General features: G+C 52.5%; 8 protein-coding genes across 8 annotated transcripts; 4 read left to right on the top strand and 4 right to left on the bottom strand.

Moving 5' to 3' along the window:
- Positions 1-308: 308 nt before the first annotated feature.
- Positions 309-1,154, top strand: AFUA_7G06620 (putative integral membrane protein Pth11-like; the record flags this gene model as incomplete). The annotated part of the gene is made up of 2 exons (XM_743756.1): positions 309-661; positions 713-1,154. The coding sequence occupies 2 exons, from the start codon at positions 309-311 to the stop codon at positions 1,152-1,154; spliced, it is 795 nt and encodes a 264-aa protein (XP_748849.1).
- A 162-nt stretch (positions 1,155-1,316) lies between these two features.
- Positions 1,317-2,179, top strand: AFUA_7G06610 (putative isochorismatase family hydrolase; the record flags this gene model as incomplete). Its single annotated transcript, XM_743757.1, has 2 exons — positions 1,317-1,331; positions 1,481-2,179. 2 exons carry the CDS (start codon positions 1,317-1,319, stop codon positions 2,177-2,179), a joined length of 714 nt encoding a protein of 237 aa, XP_748850.1.
- Positions 2,180-2,601: 422 nt separating this feature from the next.
- On the top strand, positions 2,602-3,189 carry AFUA_7G06600 (flavin-dependent quinone reductase; the record flags this gene model as incomplete). Its single annotated transcript, XM_743758.1, has 1 exon — positions 2,602-3,189. One exon carries the CDS (start codon positions 2,602-2,604, stop codon positions 3,187-3,189), a length of 588 nt encoding a protein of 195 aa, XP_748851.1.
- A 655-nt stretch (positions 3,190-3,844) lies between these two features.
- On the top strand, positions 3,845-5,381 carry AFUA_7G06590 (uncharacterized protein; the record flags this gene model as incomplete). Its single annotated transcript, XM_743759.1, has 2 exons — positions 3,845-3,853; positions 3,912-5,381. The coding sequence occupies 2 exons, from the start codon at positions 3,845-3,847 to the stop codon at positions 5,379-5,381; spliced, it is 1,479 nt and encodes a 492-aa protein (XP_748852.1).
- Positions 5,382-5,848: 467 nt separating this feature from the next.
- AFUA_7G06580 (FAD-dependent oxidoreductase) lies at positions 5,849-9,073 on the bottom strand. Its single transcript, XM_743760.2, has 2 exons — positions 8,004-9,073; positions 5,849-7,950 (listed from the first exon to the last, which is right to left on the bottom strand). Exons 1-2 carry the CDS (start codon positions 8,775-8,777, stop codon positions 6,895-6,897), a joined length of 1,830 nt encoding a protein of 609 aa, XP_748853.1. The 5' UTR covers positions 8,778-9,073; the 3' UTR covers positions 5,849-6,894.
- Positions 9,074-9,553: 480 nt separating this feature from the next.
- On the bottom strand, positions 9,554-11,147 carry zrcA (cation diffusion facilitator family transporter; the record flags this gene model as incomplete). The annotated part of the gene is made up of 9 exons (XM_743761.2): positions 9,554-9,934; positions 9,983-10,062; positions 10,108-10,342; positions 10,391-10,494; positions 10,541-10,621; positions 10,668-10,815; positions 10,866-10,910; positions 10,960-11,009; positions 11,066-11,147. 9 exons carry the CDS (start codon positions 11,145-11,147, stop codon positions 9,554-9,556), a joined length of 1,206 nt encoding a protein of 401 aa, XP_748854.2.
- Positions 11,148-12,271: 1,124 nt separating this feature from the next.
- Positions 12,272-14,275, bottom strand: AFUA_7G06550 (transcription factor domain-containing protein; the record flags this gene model as incomplete). The annotated part of the gene is made up of 5 exons (XM_743762.2): positions 12,272-12,661; positions 12,713-13,061; positions 13,112-13,685; positions 13,731-14,206; positions 14,241-14,275. The coding sequence occupies 5 exons, from the start codon at positions 14,273-14,275 to the stop codon at positions 12,272-12,274; spliced, it is 1,824 nt and encodes a 607-aa protein (XP_748855.2).
- A 676-nt stretch (positions 14,276-14,951) lies between these two features.
- Positions 14,952-16,034, bottom strand: AFUA_7G06540 (threonine aldolase family protein; the record flags this gene model as incomplete). Its single annotated transcript, XM_743763.1, has 1 exon — positions 14,952-16,034. The coding sequence occupies one exon, from the start codon at positions 16,032-16,034 to the stop codon at positions 14,952-14,954; it is 1,083 nt and encodes a 360-aa protein (XP_748856.1).
- Between the last annotated feature and the right edge of the window lie 1,577 nt (positions 16,035-17,611).

Below are 17,611 nucleotides of genomic sequence, written 5' to 3'. Positions count from 1 at the left end.
TTCAAGACTTGATCGTGTGTGCATGCGTAAGGAACCGGAAACCAGTCAATTGCGCGTCCCTACTGACACACACACACATACACACAGCTTTTCTCCTGGGCTTTTATCAGTGTGACGATCGTCTGTCAGTACAATATCCTGTATTCATAGGAATCCGCAGTTGACCTTGAATAGCTGTCAAAAAGGGACTGGGCTCTCATCTCGATGACGTGGACAAGAGCAACCTGCCCTCCTATTCTTTCGTAGGCACCCTCCGAAAGGAATCCTCGTTGCAGTGCTGACCATGGCAGGTCGTATGGCTCAGCTCGATGTTCTATCTGGCCTGTTTGGGCTTCATCAAAACGTCGGTCTGCTGGTTCTACACGCGCATCGGCGACAAGACGCTCACGCGCATGTCCTTGATCATGATGGGCATTGTCGGCACCCAGGCGACAGTGTTCGTCATGGTGGCAGCCTTTCAGTGTCGACCCATCCCGAAAGCCTGGAACACGTCCTTGCCTGGTCAGTGTGTCGAGATCAACATCTTCTATCTGGCCAACGCAGCCTTGAACATCCTGACTGATTTGCTCACCTACTCGCTCCCTATCAAAGTCCTCCTCCGCCTACAGATGCCGGTCAAGCAGAAGTTGGCCCTGGGTTTCATCCTCTGCCTGGGACTTTTGTGAGTCACTCGATCGCCGCGGCGAATCGGCACACTGACACGCCTTCCTAGTGCCTGCATCTCCTCGATCATTCGCATCACCTACATCCCGACCATGCTCAAGTCGGCCGATTTCACCTACGCCATCAGCGGCGCCATGTACTGGTCCGTGATCGAGACCAACGTGGGGATTCTGGCCGCCTCGATTCCCTCCTTCAAGGCGATTGCCTCCCGCTTCCTGCCGCGACTCATCGGCGAGTACTCATCCGGGCGCAAGTACGGATCCTCCAGACTCACGGGGTCCAAACCAATCCATTGGGGATTCTCCCGCTTCAAAGACAGTGTGACCATGAACTCCCTGAGGACCAAGGATGCCGAGGTTATGCCGACCGAGATTGGAAAAGGGTACGGCAGCAACACCAGCGAGGAGCGCATCGTGGTGCCGAATGGGAAGATCTGGACGACCACGCAGATCGAGACGAATGTGGAAATCACCAACACGAGTATCCGGTGAAGAATACGCCTGCATTCTCCTGCCATAGTCCGATGCCGGTGTCACAGTTCGGACGAATGCACAGTCATTGACTAGTAGGACTAGAACTACTCCGTCGTCTCCCCGCTGTCCAACGCAGACCGCGCTATGGATCCGGAAATGCTTGGCGGATAATGTATCCCAATGAGGAAGCTCGTCGTAGCTTGTCCATTGAGGCCATTGTTGTCATTATTAAGCTGTTACCGGCTGTGTAATTAACTTGATCCCCGAATAGATTTGTCAGAGTGAAAGACTCCGGTTGCCCGAGGTCTAGAGTATAGACCCCGTACATGACTTAAATATCGCAGCTTTCTTCTTCCCCGCACTCTTCTTCCTCTCGCAAACCACCTTCATCACAGATCTCCCTCGTACAGTGTCCTCATTACAATTCACAATCCCACAATCAGAAAATGTCCTCCGTACAGTCCTTCCGCCAACTGATTGGGGTCCCTCCCTCGACCGCCTCTGCCAAAAATTCCAGCCTCATCATCATCGACGCCCAGAACGAGTACGCCACCGGTCATCTCAAGACCGCGAACGTCTCCCAGACCCGCAAGGCGATCGCAGCCCTCCTAGAGAAGTACCGTGCCGGCGGCGACGGCAAGAACATCGTCCACATTGTTCATGAGGTGCCTCAGGGCGCCCCCGTCTTCACCCCCGACACCGACCTCGCCAAGGAATTCGACGAGTTGACCCCGCGCGGTGGCGAGAAGGTCATCACCAAGCATTTCCCGAGTGCCTTTGCGCAGACCGATCTCGATGAATACCTGACGGGTCTGGGAGATGCGGGAAAGAAGGTTGTCCTGGTGGGATATATGGCGCATGTGTGTGTGTCGACCACTGCCCGGGCGGCCAGTGAACGCGGCTATGATGTGGTCATCGCCAGTGATGCCGTGGGTGACCGAGCGATTCCCGGGGCCAGCGCTGAGACTCTGGTGTCTGTGGTTCTGAGTGAACTGGCCGATGCGTTTGCTACTGTCCTTCCTTCCTCGGAGATCACCGCATAGCATAGCTTGTGGGATAGAGTTCGTATAGAATCCACGCCATCCTGCCACCTTGTTAGTCATTATCACATCATTTCCCCAAACTTAGACGCCATTCATTATCTTTGTCGTAATCTGATGCCGGCCTCGTCGTCGGCAGTCAGCAGTCAGCACGTCCGAGAGACCAAGTATGATTACCAAGCATGATAGTGGCCTGAAAAAAGTGACAGCGGATCGGGCGGATCGCACCGTCCGACCTGCTTATTAGCTCCGATTCCGACGCCTCCTGCTTATGTCCGATCGTAGACTGGTATATATAAGCCAGTGCCTCGGGCAGATGACGATGCGCGAGGATTCAGGTGTCTGCAACGGCCGCCGAATCCCCCTGTCCCCTGTCCGCATCAACATCAGACCAGGGCAAGCGAAATCACCACCACACCGAACAAATGTCGACTGCAAGCATCGGAGTCATCGTCGGCAGCCAACGGGTTCCCCGTTCCGGACTGCAGATCACCCAGTTCGTCCTGAAGACCATCCAGAAAGCATACCCGACCGCCAACTTGCGTCTGATCGATCTCGCGACCTGGAATCTCCCCCTGTACAACGAACCGGGCATCCCATCGTTCCTCAACTCGCCGGAGGAATACACGCACGAGCTGACCAGGAAGTGGTCCGAGGAGATTGCCTCGCATGCGGCATTCATCTTTGTCACCCCGCAGTACAACTGGGGCTATCCGGCGAGCATCAAGAACGCCATCGACTATATCTACCATGAATGGAAGGGAAAGCCCGGGATGATCGTGAGCTACGGCGGACGCGGCGGTGGCAAGGCCGCCCAGCAGCTGCATCAGGTGCTCCAGGGCCTTGGTATGCAGCCCGTCGAGCCTCTTGTCGCTTTGACGTTTCCTACGCAGGCGTTTACGGGGAGAGCGATCAAGGGAGAGGATCTGGGAGTGCTGGAGGATGAAAGTATCTGGAAGGATGGTCGGGAGCAAATCCTTACGGCGTTCCGGGTTCTGTCCGACTCGTTGTGAGATATAGGCGATTGCGGTGTTGGCGCCGGAAGATATGAACGAGTGTATCAAGTATAAAACTCGCGACTATGGCGGCATGGAAGAGTCCCACCAGAAGGGACGGGATCTGGTAATTACACTCTGTCTTGCAGCATGTTAATGAATCTTTCTAGTCTAATCCAGCCATTCATGACACCGCCAAGGAGAGGAACAAGGGAGATGGGTTTGCTGCAGTTGATGCATGCATGACAAGACTCGGCAGAACACCGACTAAAAGTACCTTCTCGGGAGATTGCAGTACATAATATCTGCAACTGTGTCTGCAACTGTGTCTGCAACTGTGTCTGCAACATCTGTTGCGGTATAGGGTAATGATTGTGCCAAGGGATCGTGTTCAGGGAGTGACAGTAAGCACTAAAATACGAAGTGTGGCTGTGGCAATTCTGCGCCGCTTCACATCTCAGTGATTGCATCTCTATGGCTGATAATCACGTCTCTGCGACCTCTTGCAGCTGTTGAATATATATACTGTAAAGAATATGAAGCATACTCGGGCCAAGCACACCAAATCAAGAAGAGGTTGCATCACCTGCAAGTGAGTCGTTCAACGCCGCCATCAACCCGCACTAATTTCTCCCAGAATCCGACATGTCAAATGCGACGAACAACAGCCAGAATGTCTGCAGTGCGTCAAGACAGGACGCAAATGTGACGGATACGATCCCCAGCAGACAAATCCACAGGCGCAGCAGCGAGCTGTCCTCGATCCCGCCCCCGTGGCCTGGACTAAACCCAGCACCGACCATCGCCTGGTCTTGCGTCCGGGGACTCGAGAAGAACGGCAGTATATCGAGTTCTTCTGCACGCGGACATCGCGCGCACTTTCTGGATTCTTTGATTCGGATCTCTGGCAGTATCTGCTGCCCCAGCTGAGTCACTCCGAGGCCGGGATCCGGCACGCAGCCATCGCTCTGGGGGCCCTCCATCAACATCTACATAGAGTCCTCTCCAAAGGTAAATGTGATCCAGCGGCGAGCAAGATTACGCCCCAGAATGAGTATTTTATTATTCAGCAGTACAACTCGGCCATCCGGCATTTGGTGGCACAACTGTCCTCCACGACCTCGCACCACGTACCGCATCTGACGCTGATCAGCTGCTGTTTATTTGTCTCCCTGGAGATTCTCAGTGGACATGTTGGTAAGGCTCTCGATCATATTGAAGCCGGACTGAAGATTCTCCAGCGATGGGAGCATCGCACAGATGGAAAATTACCGTCGGAAGCGATTACACGAGAACTGGCTTATTTCCTGCTCCGCTGGAATACCCAGCTCTCCACGCAAGGTCGGAAGATGATTCCTCTCAACCTCAGCCAGCTCGATACAGCGGAATCAGGGGGCAACCAAGAATCCTGGTCGGAAATCTCAGAAGCCAGAGAGGCCCTCGTTCTACTGAGCAACCGCACGATGAGTTTCGTGGAGGCCGTGGGCACCGACCGAAAGACGAGAGGGTCGCCTGGGCAAGTCCGTCAACAACAAGCGCTTCTCCAAGCTCTTGCCGCATGGCTGAGGGCCTTTGAATGTCTGATGAAGCGGTGTAGCCGACGGCTGAAGAAGACCGATCCTCGAGGACCGGTCCTGCTGCGCATCCAGCACCGCACCAACCAGATTCTGGCATCGGTCGCCCTGTCCCGAGACGAGCTCATATACGACCAGCTCGACGAGGACTTCCGAGCTATTGTTTCCTATGCCGAGGATCTGATCGAGCTCAACGCGTCCCTGGACAAAGACAGTGTGCTGAGCGTCTTTTCCTTGGAGAGCGGACTTGTCTCGTCGCTCGGCTACACCGCTAGGAAGTGTCGCAATCCGGTGCTCCGGCGCAAGGCAATCCGTCTGCTCTACCGCTGCCCCCGGAAGGAAGGACTGTGGGGTGTGCAGCAGTATGCGGTTATCGCACGCATCATTGTCCAGGCGGAGGAAGCAGCGGTGGTTCATCTGCCGTTAGCGCAGCGGATTCCAGAAGATCGGCATCGCGTGTATACAGTGCACATTCAAAACAGGAATTGCAGCTCATGTCGACTAGTATTGATGTATCTGCCTGAGAACGAGGATGGAGAATGGCATTGTCGGGTCAGGGAGGTGGAATTTGCGGCTGAGGTGCAGGCAGAGGATCCCAACTTTTTTGCTGAAGCGGGGATCAGCTTGGAGACGTGAGGGAGTCTATAATGCTCTTAACCTTGTTAACAATTGGCTTAGGAGTGTCGTGCCTACCATGATTGGGGTGTTATGGAAGAGGATGTCAGAATATCGCTGTTGCAGTAGTAAAGCATATTCACATCCATCGATAGTGAAGGTATATACATTATAATCATTCAAGTTCATGTCGCATCATCAAAATATTCCACGCCTCGCTCGTTATCAATCTTCAGGTCCAATAGTAATCTGTCATCCGCGGCCAAATCTTTCGCGTATGAGTTAGTCCGGCCCTGTAAGCAAGGCGAGGACGACGTACTTTCGCGAGAGCTTCTCTCTCCAACTCGGACGGTTTGGCTCTTTCCTTAGATCTAAAACGGGCTGCTGCTTTTGCGCCTTCATCTCGCGAAATACGGCTTCCACATGCGCGCGGTCCAGGTGTCGAGGGTTTCTGTCCTCCCAGGATTGTCTGCGGATGGCCATCCCATAGTAGTCTGCGGCCAGTAAGGGGTATGGAATGGTCATTATGGATGATGACTGTAAATATTGCACGGTGAATGACTATATAGTACAGTGGGTACAGTAGATTAATGGATGCAATGTCTCCGAGTACCCTGAGGCATCTGGCAGCTCTTATATGGCGGCATGTGGGATCATGAGAACAGGATCAAAGCAGACACGAAGGAAAGACCAATAGCATTGTCCGCGGACAGGCAGTGGAATGCTCGAGGCAGTCTTGGTCTGGCGGTCATTTGACGTGGCCTGATGGGAGGATCTGTTCCAGTTGGTCTTGTTCTTGCTGCAAACTGAATCGTTTTCTCACGATTCCCAGGATGCTAACTTCGCTTCTGGATAGGATCGCACTATCGTTGTCTGCCCTTCTCATGATCACTGTCTCTATCCATTCTCGGGACATGTATAGAAATCAACAGCTGAATCTGATGTATTCGTCCCCCAGTTCTTCACGAAGCACAGACATCAGCCCCGCATTGTAAATCCAGCCTGTCCACGGCCATGCGCCACCGGATCACCATTGGCCGCATTGGGAAATACTGAAGCCATCATTTGTGCCATTAGCAAATCGCCTGCTGGTGGCGCAATGTTTAAAACTGTCCACGCCAATCAGCAAATCCGCCGACCTTGGCATTGTGGCATTGCTGCGAAGTACTCCGTACGCCCTGCTGGAATGCTCAGCAGACGACATTACTGTGGATTCCCCCATGTGGATCGGTGGTGTACAATCGCTGTATGTGCCAAGCGGATTGTGGATGTACTGCAAGATAAGTATGAGACACTCCACTACAGCACGGCTTAAGATGCGACTAAAAACGGGCAAATATGTAAGCGAAGTTGACAGTCTAATATAATGTTCGACATAAAAACAGGATGGACAACTGTCAGTCCAGGTCCATTTCAGAATTAAGAAGCAACCTGACCGATTCAGATATAACTATCTCGAGGATGAAAAGACCTCAACATCTACTGACCCCAAACACGACCCCTGTAAGCGTGTATTATGTACCACTGGAGCGATTTACAGTTCCGAAACAAAGTAGACGAGAGAACACCCTCCGGCATAATCTTCTCCAGACAGAAGAGCTCGCTTCGCAACCCGACAGAGCCCTTGCTCGTCCCAATCCTCGCTACCGACCATCCTGCGCGCGACAAAAAGACCAGCCGGGTCCCATTTCTGCTTGATCCTGTACAAACGACGGTAATTCCGGCCCCAGAAGGACTCCTGGAAATTTGGTTCGTAGGCAAAGGCCTCGTTCACATACGCGCCCATCTTGTCTGTGCCCTCGACTCCTTGTAGCAGCGGCAGCTCCACCTCCGTCACATTCTTGATGACGGCCTGCTGCTGGGCCAGAGTGGCATTGGCGCTCCAACTGCGGCTGTATACGATATGCGCAATGGCCTTTCTCCAAGCTGGATTCAGTGCACTGTCGACTTTGCCAGCATTCTCAGCCACGGCGCCGCCTCCAACCACCATACCGGACACGGTTTGCCAGGGCGTATAGCGGAACTTGCTCATGGCAGACGCGAGCCTGGCGGGTCCGTCCTTGGAGGTGAGGAGGTCTTTCGAGAACAGCCTGGAGAAGATGACGGCGATTGATCCTGTCTCGTCGGAATCGCCGACAAGCATGAGCTTTGACAATGCCTCGTGGACACTGGACATGGGGAGGGACATGTACTGGGTATACACGCCCGCGGTCGCGTTGAGTTTCTTCATCAGGGGTTCGTACATCTGTCCAACCTCCGTTGTGTTGCTTGTATTGGTATGGAAGAGATAAAACCTCAATACTGAGAGGGTCTGATTATTCTCCCACGGCAGATTGGGAATAATGAAGTAGTATCCGCCTCCTCGCGCGTCAGTCACGGCCGGTAGCACCGCATGGAAGTCAGCCACCGCGGTCCAAAATGCGGGATCTCCGCCAGCCGTGGTGATGTTCATCGTGGTAACGACCACGGGGATTTCCTCGAATGTACGAACGGTGACTCTGGTGACGATGCCAAAGGTGCCTCCACCGCCCCCTCGCAGCGCCCAGAACAGCTCCGAATTCTGGTAGGCATTGGCAGTCACTAGATCTCCCTGGAGCGGGTCAGTACCAGGCCCCTGTTCCTAAGCAAAAGCCATCAACTTACCGACGCCGTGACAACACTGAACTCCAGGGCATTATCCGACGCCATTCCCTTCCAGGGGCTCAAGAACGAACGGCCACCTCCTTGAATATACCCGCCGGTCGGTCCAACCGTGTGAGCGGTGCCCCCCACTACCGTTCGGTTCTGCTTGGCAAGAGCAGCATACATCTCCTGCAGACTGATCCCAGCATCCAGCGTCACCGCCGGACCTTCGCCCTTATGTTTCGGCGCCCCCTTTGGCACGAAATCATCTACTGTCTGTAGTCCCTTCATGCGGTTGGTCAAGATCTGAAGCGAGTTCGGAGCCACTGAGCGTCCCAGAAAGTCGTGACCGGAGTTCTTGACCGCAAGACGGATGTTGTGTCTTGCGAACCGGACAGCCTCCTGGATGTGTCGCGCGTTTTGCACCACGGCGGAGTAGAGCGAAATACGCCCCTGCTTACAAGTATCTGGAGCAGTCTCGATATAACAGCTCTCATTGTGTTCTGGCCAGGCTGCCCAGTTCTCCCACTGCACGGCGCCGGGCTGCGCAGCGCGCCAGACGGAGTTGGACCACTGCGCCGTGACGTCCTGGCAGGCGGTGCTGCTGGGGTTGATGTGACAAGGGGCAGCGACAGGCTGCACTGCGACCAGGTTGCCGTCAATTGACCGGTTGAGGGCATTCCACTCTCGTGGGGATGGCCAGCATGGCTCATGGGGTTGACATCGGCAGCGCCGTGAATCCGGAGCAGCAATTGCTGCTGTAGCAAAGAAAGTGGCCCGTAAAAGACTCTTCATACTGACCGATATGATACAGAGGAGTAGACTGCAAAATGAAGTAGATTGTGAGCCTGACCTGCATATACTCACTTCTCCTTATATACGCACCACAAATACGAGACCTCTGGTCACTCCAGGCCCAAAAGGGTAATGAAAATAAGATACGAGCTATGCAACGGGGCGGTGTCGATCATCCCGCTGCCTGTTTCCATACGGGAATTAGACTCCGGGAGCAGGATATATGGGCATCCATCATGAAGGAAGCGGCTGCAAATGCGCAGAGATTATGTCATTCTGGTCCTGATGTCATCGATGAGGCTGTTGCAGCCCTCGTACTCGCTACGATCCCTTATCCTTCTCCGTGGAGCTATATTGATCCTATTGGCTTGGAATTCGGTAGACCCATAGTATGTCTCAGTGCTCTGCCCATAGATGCATTTCCACGCCACGATAATCACTTTTGAGCTCAACTGTTCGATGCATAACTTCTCCGTCGACCGCGGCCTTGGGTCGTTTTCGGCTAATTGTGTTCAGGCCCACATCTTCCTATGGGCGATTCTAGCATTGGAACGAGAAACGATTTGCAATTCGAGTATGATATAGTATAGACACTAAAAGAAGCCTAAATAAAATACGAGGTGGGTACGTGTGGCATTGCAGACGCCATTATCCAGGGGACACGGATATGCCGGAGATGACCTCACGACGGTATCCCAACCCGAACTGAAGTCTCAGGACATTATTTAAACAGGCTATAACCATGCTCCTGGACATGATTTGATTGACTCGAAATCTTAGACTGACTTATCCTGACTGCAGCATGTGTACCATTCACAGGTGCTCCCACAACTGATCAAACATGTCGACAGGGTCTCCGGTGAGGCGCCAGAATTGGGGTCGATAACATGTCGCTTCTTGACTCCTCCATCAACAATGAATCCTGCGGTTTCCTGACCCTGGATTGATCGAGTATCGCTGGGAATTGGACGGACATGCTCCGGCTGCAAGGTCGTGGAATGGATCCCGTACGCATGGAAGCACTCGTTGATAATCTTGGCCGTGTCCATGAAGTCGGCGATCAGTTCATCGGAGACCGCCAGGTGCACCGATGCGAGGGCTTTTTCCTGATTGAGTCGCCAGATATGCAGTTCATGGACGGATTCGACGCCGGGAATCTTGAAGCGGGTTAACTTTGTGGACACATAACCGGCATCAATACTCACCGCTTCCAGATCATGCTTGACATCTTCCGGATCGACTCCGAGAGGAACACTCTGCAGCAAAATGGTTCCACTTTTCCGAACTACATTGTGTTAGAAGTATTCCGCGGTCGGACGGTGCTACATGCCTAGAGGAAGCGACGAGAGGAGGATCACGATCGCAATCGCCATGCTGACAGCAGGATCGGCGTAGTATCTCCCCTCATATTTGGCCTTCCAGACCACCAACGCAGCAATAATAACCCCGAGATTGTTCGCTGCATCGCCCAAGACATGGATCAGCACGCCCATCATTCCGAGATCATGGCCCTTCTTCGCTTGGGACTTGACATTGTGTCGGTGCTCGACGTGAGGGCGCAGGACCTGGCCAGGGTCTTAGCGGGGAAAGCTTCCGGCGAGACAACGACGTACCCGAGTGGAAAGGGAATTCCTGCGTTCGAGGCTAGACAAGGCCGTTGAGAGCTCCACACCGTTATCGGGTGAATCCACAGTGTTGCTTTCACCATGGTCGTGTTCTAGAACTTAGCCTGCTACTCGATCCTCTTCTGGGTGGGAACCAACCATGCAGGAACAATCCACTGATCAGGTTCAAAGCCAACCCGACGCAACCAACGATCAGCACAAGCTTGGGGTTTTCAATTCCTGCATGTGTCAGTAACATTGCAGCCACCAGGACGATATACCGTACGCTCTAGGGACACAAAGCGATCGATGGATTGAAGAAAGATGCTGATTCCCAGAGACAGGAGGAAGACGCCGTTGAAAAAGGCGCCCAAGAGTTGTGCGCGCTGCCAGCCGAAAGAAAGCTCTTTAGGATGTTTGCTGCGTTGGGAGATCTGGCTCTTTAGCTTACTCTCCACGGTAAGACATGAAGGAGCTCTGCTACCTTGAGCGCCACCAGCGCGACAATGAAGCCAACAAGATCATTCAGCTGCAGGTAGATCAGCACCACTTCTAAATTATCAATTTATGTCACCAACATAGTGGAACGCGTCTGCGACCAAGGCCAGAGAGCGGGTATAAAATCCGACTGAAATAGTGTGTTACCGACAGCCGCTGCACATTCATGCAAATATCAAAGTTTACCTGCAATTTCTGCGAGGAAAAAAGACGCAGAAATGCTGATTACCAGTATCAGACGGTGTTCGCGTTCGAGGTGGGAAAACATAACGAAGTCAGAGAGATTGATCCTGCGAAGGAATATGCTATGTACAGAGCGAAATCTTGAGACAAAGCAAGTTGGAAGTGAGGCTTCCAGCTGGAGATTGGCTTGCAAAAAAGGCGAGTCGCTCCTTCATAAAGGACGTAGCCCAGATTCCCCCGTCAAGAAAAAGCCGATGTAACACACGTCAGAACGGCGAACTGCCAGGATCGGACCTCGACCTCGGCCGGGGCAGTCTCAGCTCGCGGCGATGTCATAGGAGCGCACAAAGACCAGCGGCAGAAATGCCTCATAGCCCAATCCACGCCAGACGCAGTGCACAGTCCGCAGATCGGACAATTGACACCTGGATTCCCTGAACATGGCGAATCGGCGAAATGTGGAGACGCCCTCGACTATTCGCCGGGATTAGTCATAGAAAGTCGAGAACCCACACAAAGGAGTGACTCATTCCGCAAGAGCACAACAATTGGTGGTTCATGCAGGATGCACGCCTGAGCTCGGATCGGAACCGTCGAATCAAAATCAGGTGACCCTGTTGGTGCTTCTGAGAGAGAGAAAGGCAGATCCCAGATATGCGAAGTAATGTATGGCTTCAATCTGTAATGATAGTGTGATCAGTAGCAGCCACCAAGCTGTTCATCGAAACCAGCGTTGATCATGATGATGTTGATGAAGAGTAAGAGAATTTGTCATTTCAGTGCGAGTCATTTTGAGGCACTCAGTACATATTATGATATTGTGGTGTGACGAGAACAACGTAGACGGTGAGATAGAGCCGGCACTGCTTGTCAGAAAGCAGATCAAAACCATGTAGTTCAACTGCCCAGATACAGATCAGAGAGAGGTTGTCGGCGAAGAGAAGAGCAAAAGAGCGAGCCGGGTATATTTAAGTAGACGAGGAGTGAGTACCTTGGGGACTGCGCAGGTCTTGGCTTCCCTTTATGGACAAGATGCAGCCCAGCCAACTGGTCACCCCCGGCGATCTCTTCAAAGAAGTCAAATGGTGTCTGCTTCAACAGTGGGTTTATTCCAGATCCTACGTGTTGATGTCGGTATTTGCTCAGAAATTATGCATCTCATCTCCAAGCCCTAGCTGAGGAGGTATTTACTGAAGACTTCGATGCTTTCTATGAACCAACCCCCAACGATGGCCATGCAGTGTCAAATCCAGTGTCAAACCCCAACGACCATGATTCGTCAATGAATGGCCACTGGAGCATTTCCACCTGTAGCTCATGAGATTCACCCAAGGGCACTGCATCCATCGGTGCTGTGCCAGGATGACGACTATGACTCCCTAGCGCCGCTTGATGACTGTTCCGATTCCTTAGCGCAGTCGGCATATTCTCCCGCTCCAGAATGGGCTGGGACTCTTCCTGACGCGGTCGTACGCTTCGAATGTCACCATATTCGTCAAGAGTCCCCGCGATCGTGAGATGACCGGCCCCGTCACGCACGTGCAATTGATTGTTTCGGGCTATCTCGTAGAATCTGTTGGCTTCCTGGACGGTTCGCCACTGTCTCGGTCAGCTCTGTAGTCAACTGCAAATCGGAAGCTCAATTCTCACCCAATTCTGTCCAACAGGCCAGTATTTGCTCAGTCGTTCGAGATATGCCAGGTTAGCCCTTTTCTCCTCTTCCGCCCGCTCGAGTCCCCCAGGATATCGCTGTGGGCACACAGTCCCGTACATGTTGATATGGGCCGCGACAAAAATACTGAAGCCAGAGTATGGTGTGATTACCGGTGCCCCCGAGACTTCAAGGGCGGCAAGAATGCCGCCGATATTTTGCGCTGCATCGAAGAGCTGCCCGATAGGCTGAGACTCGTCTACATTACTCAAGGGCTGCGAATCATGGAGCAAGTCGGCATGAGGTTTGAGACTGGATAGGAGCTGGTCTCTATATAGAAAGAGGATACTAAGCTGCTATTAGAATGGGCAAGCCTCGGAAGAGAGTCAGGGAGGTACCTCATGAAATAGACCAGATTGATGTATGCGAACAACTCGCCGTATCCCAACGCAACATGCGCCTGCGCACTGGTGGCCGGGTATCGCACCGTCACGTCCTGTAGAAACCTCCACTCGTCCAGTTCCTCCTTCAAGCGCTGCCAGACCACGCGCGGCGATGAAGGATCCTGAGGCAAGGTCAATGTCCGACCGCGCCGACTCTCGTTCGCGAACCGCAGAATCCGCACGAAGATATCGAACCCTCGGGTGACAATCGTGAGTCCATAGTCAATGGTTAGATTCCTCGACAACGGTGAGTGTTTGCTCATATCGGACGGCATCAAGCGATGCGATGAAAGCCGACCAAAGTTGAAGTCCCGGTCACTGGTGGGCAACGGAACTGAAATCTGTCGAAAGGAAAGGGCGAAGTGCTGGCGTGCTCCGGAACTCAGCTCGCAGTCTTGCGCGAAACAGCACCAGTACGTGCGAACGAGCTGCTCGTACTGAGTTTGGCTGGCCTGGAAGTCTTGTGGATTGTGCTCCATGCTATCGTCGGCGGTCTTGAGGAGGGACTGAATCATGTACGTGGCCATTCCTGACATCATTAGCCTCGTATAGGGAACATGAAGCGCAGGCATACCACTGTACATCCAGGCCTTGTAGGGACGACCGGAACCCCATTCGTAAAAGGTGATCATCACCAGAGACTGCGCAAGGTAGAGCGACGGGGCCTCGAACGCGCGATGCGCGAGCTGCTTGCAAGCATATTCCGCATATGTTTCGGCTGCTTCCAGGCGGTGATCAGGCATGAATCTCACACATAGTGACAGCAGAGCTGCTACAAAAACCGGATCAACCGAGGCTGGATTCGATGACAATTCTGCAATCAGAGATGGATAGTGAAGGAAATTGGCGACGGGGAATTTCTTGCGGTAGGTCTCGCACGCCGCAATGATTGTGGATGAAGGTAAGGCCTCCACGGGATTCTCAGCGCACCATGGTGATGGACGGTCTGGTTGCGGTTCAGGAGGTAACGGTGGGCTATTGAGAGCGGTTGTCGGTCCCGATATCACCCTTCGCTGCCTCTGTGATTTCAGTGTGGTTCGTTTTGACCGTCTTGACGGGGAAGAATAAGTGTCCGTCAACTGACAGTCGGTCAGTTTCGCGCGTTGACAGCGACGACATGGTGGTTGGCCTTCATGAATGCACTTGACCTTCGCTTGACTATACAGAACAACAATGACGATCAGCGAATCAATCCGAGTGGTAAGTCCAGGCCATGCTAACGGATTGGCTCGTTTGGGAGGTTATTCCCGATTCCCGAGGATCACCACGAGGAACTACAGGGTACCAGGGACATACCGGCAGCTATCGCAGGACACTGAAAGTCGCATTCTCAAGGGCCGTGTTGACAAGTCCAACTCATTGATCTGCCATTGTCTTCAGTCCCTCAATTGAGATGATGATGATCTTCAGAAGTGCCCTTGTAATGATGGTTGCGTGCTCGGGAATGGATCCTGACGTTCGATAGTGATGGTTTCACTCTCAGTGCGGAGATAAGCACAAATCCTTCCAAATCGGGTAAAGCGCATGACAGGGGAAGCTTCTTCTTTGTTCTTCCTTCACACCAAGAAAAGGAAATGTTGTTCTAGATTCATTCTAGTCTGCTATAGATAGTGATCGACGGAAAGAAACGCGGTAGGGAATATTCCAAGGGATGCATTGTTTGACAGCAAAGTAGTCTCAATATATACTCCGCACCCCTTAATACTCCGCAGCTCAGAGAATAGAATGATCATTAGAATTAAATGCTCTAAAGGCTGTCTATCGCTAAAATCACAAATGCCGTTGGTCATATGCATCATACATCCAGCTCGGTCCATTGCTGCACCCAGCTATTGAATTTGTCCACTTGAAGAGAATCCGTTGCCCACGAGGTCACAATCCGAACCACCGCATGCCCATCCTCGCGCTTCTCCCATATATAGAACCCAAACCGATCCTGCAGTCTGCGAATCACCCGGTCGGGTAGGATAGCAAATACTTGGTTGGTCTCCGTCTGCGCTGCAAGGGTATACCCCAGCTTCTCAAAGTTGGCCGAGATCTTGGCTGCCATGTTGTTCGCATGCGTCGCCAGATCGAAGAACAGATGCGTCCGGAAGAGCTCGACAAACTGAATACCCATCACACGGGACTTGGCCAGCAGAGCCCCGTGCTGTTTGAGATGGAAGACAAAGCCCTCGGCCAGGTGCTGCTTGACTACAATCGCCTCTCCCAGCAGGGCTCCCATCTTGGTCCCGCCAATCCAGAAGATATCGGTGAGATCGACCATATCGCGCAGGGTCAGGTCGTTGTCCTTTGCGCTCAGCGCGACTCCCAACCGTGCCCCGTCGACCAGGATGAGCAGCCCGAGACGTTTGCAAACTGCCGAGAGGGCTGACAGCTCGGCCTTGGTGTAGATTGTGCCCAGCTCGGTTGCGTTGGAGATATACACCAGCCGCGGCTTGGCCATGTGTGGAAAGAATTGATTCTGCTCGAACACGCGCTCCAGGTTCGCCGGGGTCATTTTCCCGTTTACTCCAGGGACTAGGATCATCTTGTGGCCTGTGGCTTCGATTGCGCCGGCTTCCTTGGAGACAATATGTCCCGATTCCACAGCCAAGACGGCTTCATAGGGCCGTAAACAGCTGGCAATTGAGATTAAATTGGCCGATGTCCCGCTCGGGACAAAATGAATGGCAACTTCATCCTCGCTGGCGTGGAGCTTCTCGCGGATCAACCGTCGAGCTTCATTGCTGAACTCATCTGTCCCGTACGACGATTGTTGTGTGGTATTTGACCGCAACAGAGATTCCAGAATCTGTGGATGAGCCCCCTCGCTGTAATCATCAATAAAATTGTATCGAGGGGGGAGCTCTGCGTCACTGATATCTGACGCCGGCATTCTCAGGGAGGTTTGGTCTTGAAGTGATAACGAGAACCAAGCACTGAAATTAAAGCAAAAATGGAGAAAAGTGAAAGAACCCAGTGAGTCATCTTCTCTGGATCCCCTGAATTATATCTCCTTTATCTCTGTGGGAAAACTTGACTCGGTAGCGGGGATACGCCATCGTCTCGGGAATAATCCGTCGTCGGGAATCCGAAGTGGAGATTTTTATTAGCAATCACTTGCTATCTTTCCCGAACTTCGACGATTCCGAGTAATAATACAAATACGCGACAGAAGTCGCACAGTTGGCATTGGTGGGTAGTATTTTGTTGCACGGAAACAGCGGTAAGAGCTACGACAAAAGATTACGTGGTTTCTAATCTGCTTTCGAGAAGTAGTTTATTTCAGATTTCCAAGATATGAGTCAATCGATGTCACCAGGGCAAGACCATTGCTCGAGTTAGATATGGTCTGGATCTACAGCACCAGGATAATCTGCTCAGGAGACGAGCACTGCCGAACAGACATTCGTCGATAGGCTTGAAGCTTGGATATTCAGCATTCGCCTATCATGTTTCACTGCTATAGAACTCCACAAACTCACAACGCCAGACTAGATTAATGTACATGACCATCAACCCTGCCTGCTCCTTGTCCTATGAAACACAAACTGCTTCAAGGAATGGCTTTTCCGCTCGCCGGGGCATTTGTTTCGCTTTAGCCCCATAGGCAGCTATTCTATTACGCCGGAGCTGCTCCACGAAGTATCGATGGCATATCCTGTCCTACTGTGATGTGCAACAGGTTTATCATCAGAGAAAGCGATAAACGGACTCGAATTCTACAGATGGACCGACTCGGTTTAGAATGGTGATGTCTCCACAATATGCGTATGGTCATCCGTGAAATTAAACAAGCCGTACTACACTCTGCCGCAGTGATGTCTGTTGGCAGGAGAGATGCCCGCTGTGCTGGATTGATCTTCTTCGTGAAACATCTTTCGGACTTGCTGGCGTCTTTTGAAAATTGGGATTGGGACTACATTCTGCCACATGACTTCCTTTGCTCGTATTTCCTTGCATCTGTACAACAGGAGGATCCGAAAGCCGACGCAATCGAGAGGTACTATCCTTCAGACACCCGGGAAATGCTGGAAACCAGCTTTCCCGATCCCATGACCTCTGCACCTCCAGTGAGGCTCTCCACAATCCAGCACGCATGGATACGAAGATGAGTTAGGTATGGGCTGGATCAACCGATAACCACGCTTGGGTTAGATTGATTATAAATCAACCCATATTTGGTACACGACAGGTCTGGAACTGAGATTCTAGGAGCTGGACGAGCCCGTCAACACATCTGGACATGGTCTCAGCCATGAAAGCTTCCAACGGTCTTTTCACCGCGGGTCGGGAGTTCTTGGCTGAGAATTGGGACAAGCCAGAAAGCGGTACCGCTGATCAAGCTAGGAATATTTGCCGCGTATATACGATGGGTGAGTGAGCACATCAGGCAGAGCCGACCTTTGGTGCCTTTGAAGACGCCTGTAATCGAAGTGCAGTTATTGAAGGGGGCACTGCAGAGGTGAATGA

This window comes from Aspergillus fumigatus, chromosome 7 (assembly GCF_000002655.1).
Source record: "Aspergillus fumigatus Af293 chromosome 7, whole genome shotgun sequence".
NCBI classification, from domain to species: Eukaryota; Fungi; Ascomycota; class Eurotiomycetes; order Eurotiales; family Aspergillaceae; genus Aspergillus; species Aspergillus fumigatus.
The sequence above is the reverse complement of the archived record's forward strand: the minus strand, read 5'-3'. Positions and strand labels throughout refer to the sequence as shown.

Excerpts from the sequence above, each read along its gene's own strand:
- AFUA_7G06580 (XM_743760.2), bottom strand. The coding sequence starts at position 8,777 with ATGAAGAGTCTTTTACGGGCCACTTTCTTTGCTACAGCAGCAATTGCT. Across the intron at positions 7,951-8,003 it reads TCAGTGTTGTCACGGCGTCG|GGAGATCTAGTGACTGCCAA; the intron begins GTAAGTTGATGG and ends GACCCGCTCCAG.